The sequence below is a fragment of the Pterocles gutturalis genome, unplaced genomic scaffold (assembly GCF_000699245.1).
Source record: "Pterocles gutturalis isolate BGI_N339 unplaced genomic scaffold, ASM69924v1 scaffold20527, whole genome shotgun sequence".
Lineage (NCBI taxonomy): Eukaryota > Metazoa > Chordata > Aves > Pterocliformes > Pteroclidae > Pterocles > Pterocles gutturalis.
The window spans coordinates 1,644-1,971 of NW_010108415.1; the positions used below are offsets into that span (position 1 = coordinate 1,644).

At 55.2% G+C, this 328-nt stretch overlaps 1 protein-coding gene across 1 annotated transcript in view; it reads left to right on the forward strand.

The window, feature by feature from the left end:
* The window catches only part of ARHGEF10L (Rho guanine nucleotide exchange factor (GEF) 10-like), a gene marked incomplete at its 3' end in the record, with an annotated part of 14,196 nt that overhangs the window by 312 nt on the left and 13,556 nt on the right, over window positions 1-328 (forward strand). The window contains 1 exon segment of the mRNA XM_010072641.1: window positions 260-327. Within this exon segment, the coding sequence (XP_010070943.1) occupies window positions 260-327 (68 nt within the window).

Sequence of the window (328 nt, forward strand, 5' to 3'; positions counted from 1 at the left end):
CTTGGGGACATGGCTCGGTCCCGCTCGCAGCCGGCCTCATGCCGGTGTCCGGTGACAGTGGCCGGAGCTTGGGGACAGACACGCGATGCTGGGAGGACACCGGGCTCCAGCTCCGCTCGCAGCTCCCACCCCAACCGCAGCCCCCGCGGCATCATTTGGGGACCCCAAAAAATCGAAATTTTTTTTTTTTTGGCATTTGTGTTTTTTTTTTTTAAATTTTTGGCATTTGGTTATTTTTATTTTTTTTTTTCCTCTTCAGGGGACTCGGAGGAGGAGGCCACGGGTTTTCTGGAGGTCACCGTCTCCGATGTGAAGCACCCACCGCCGG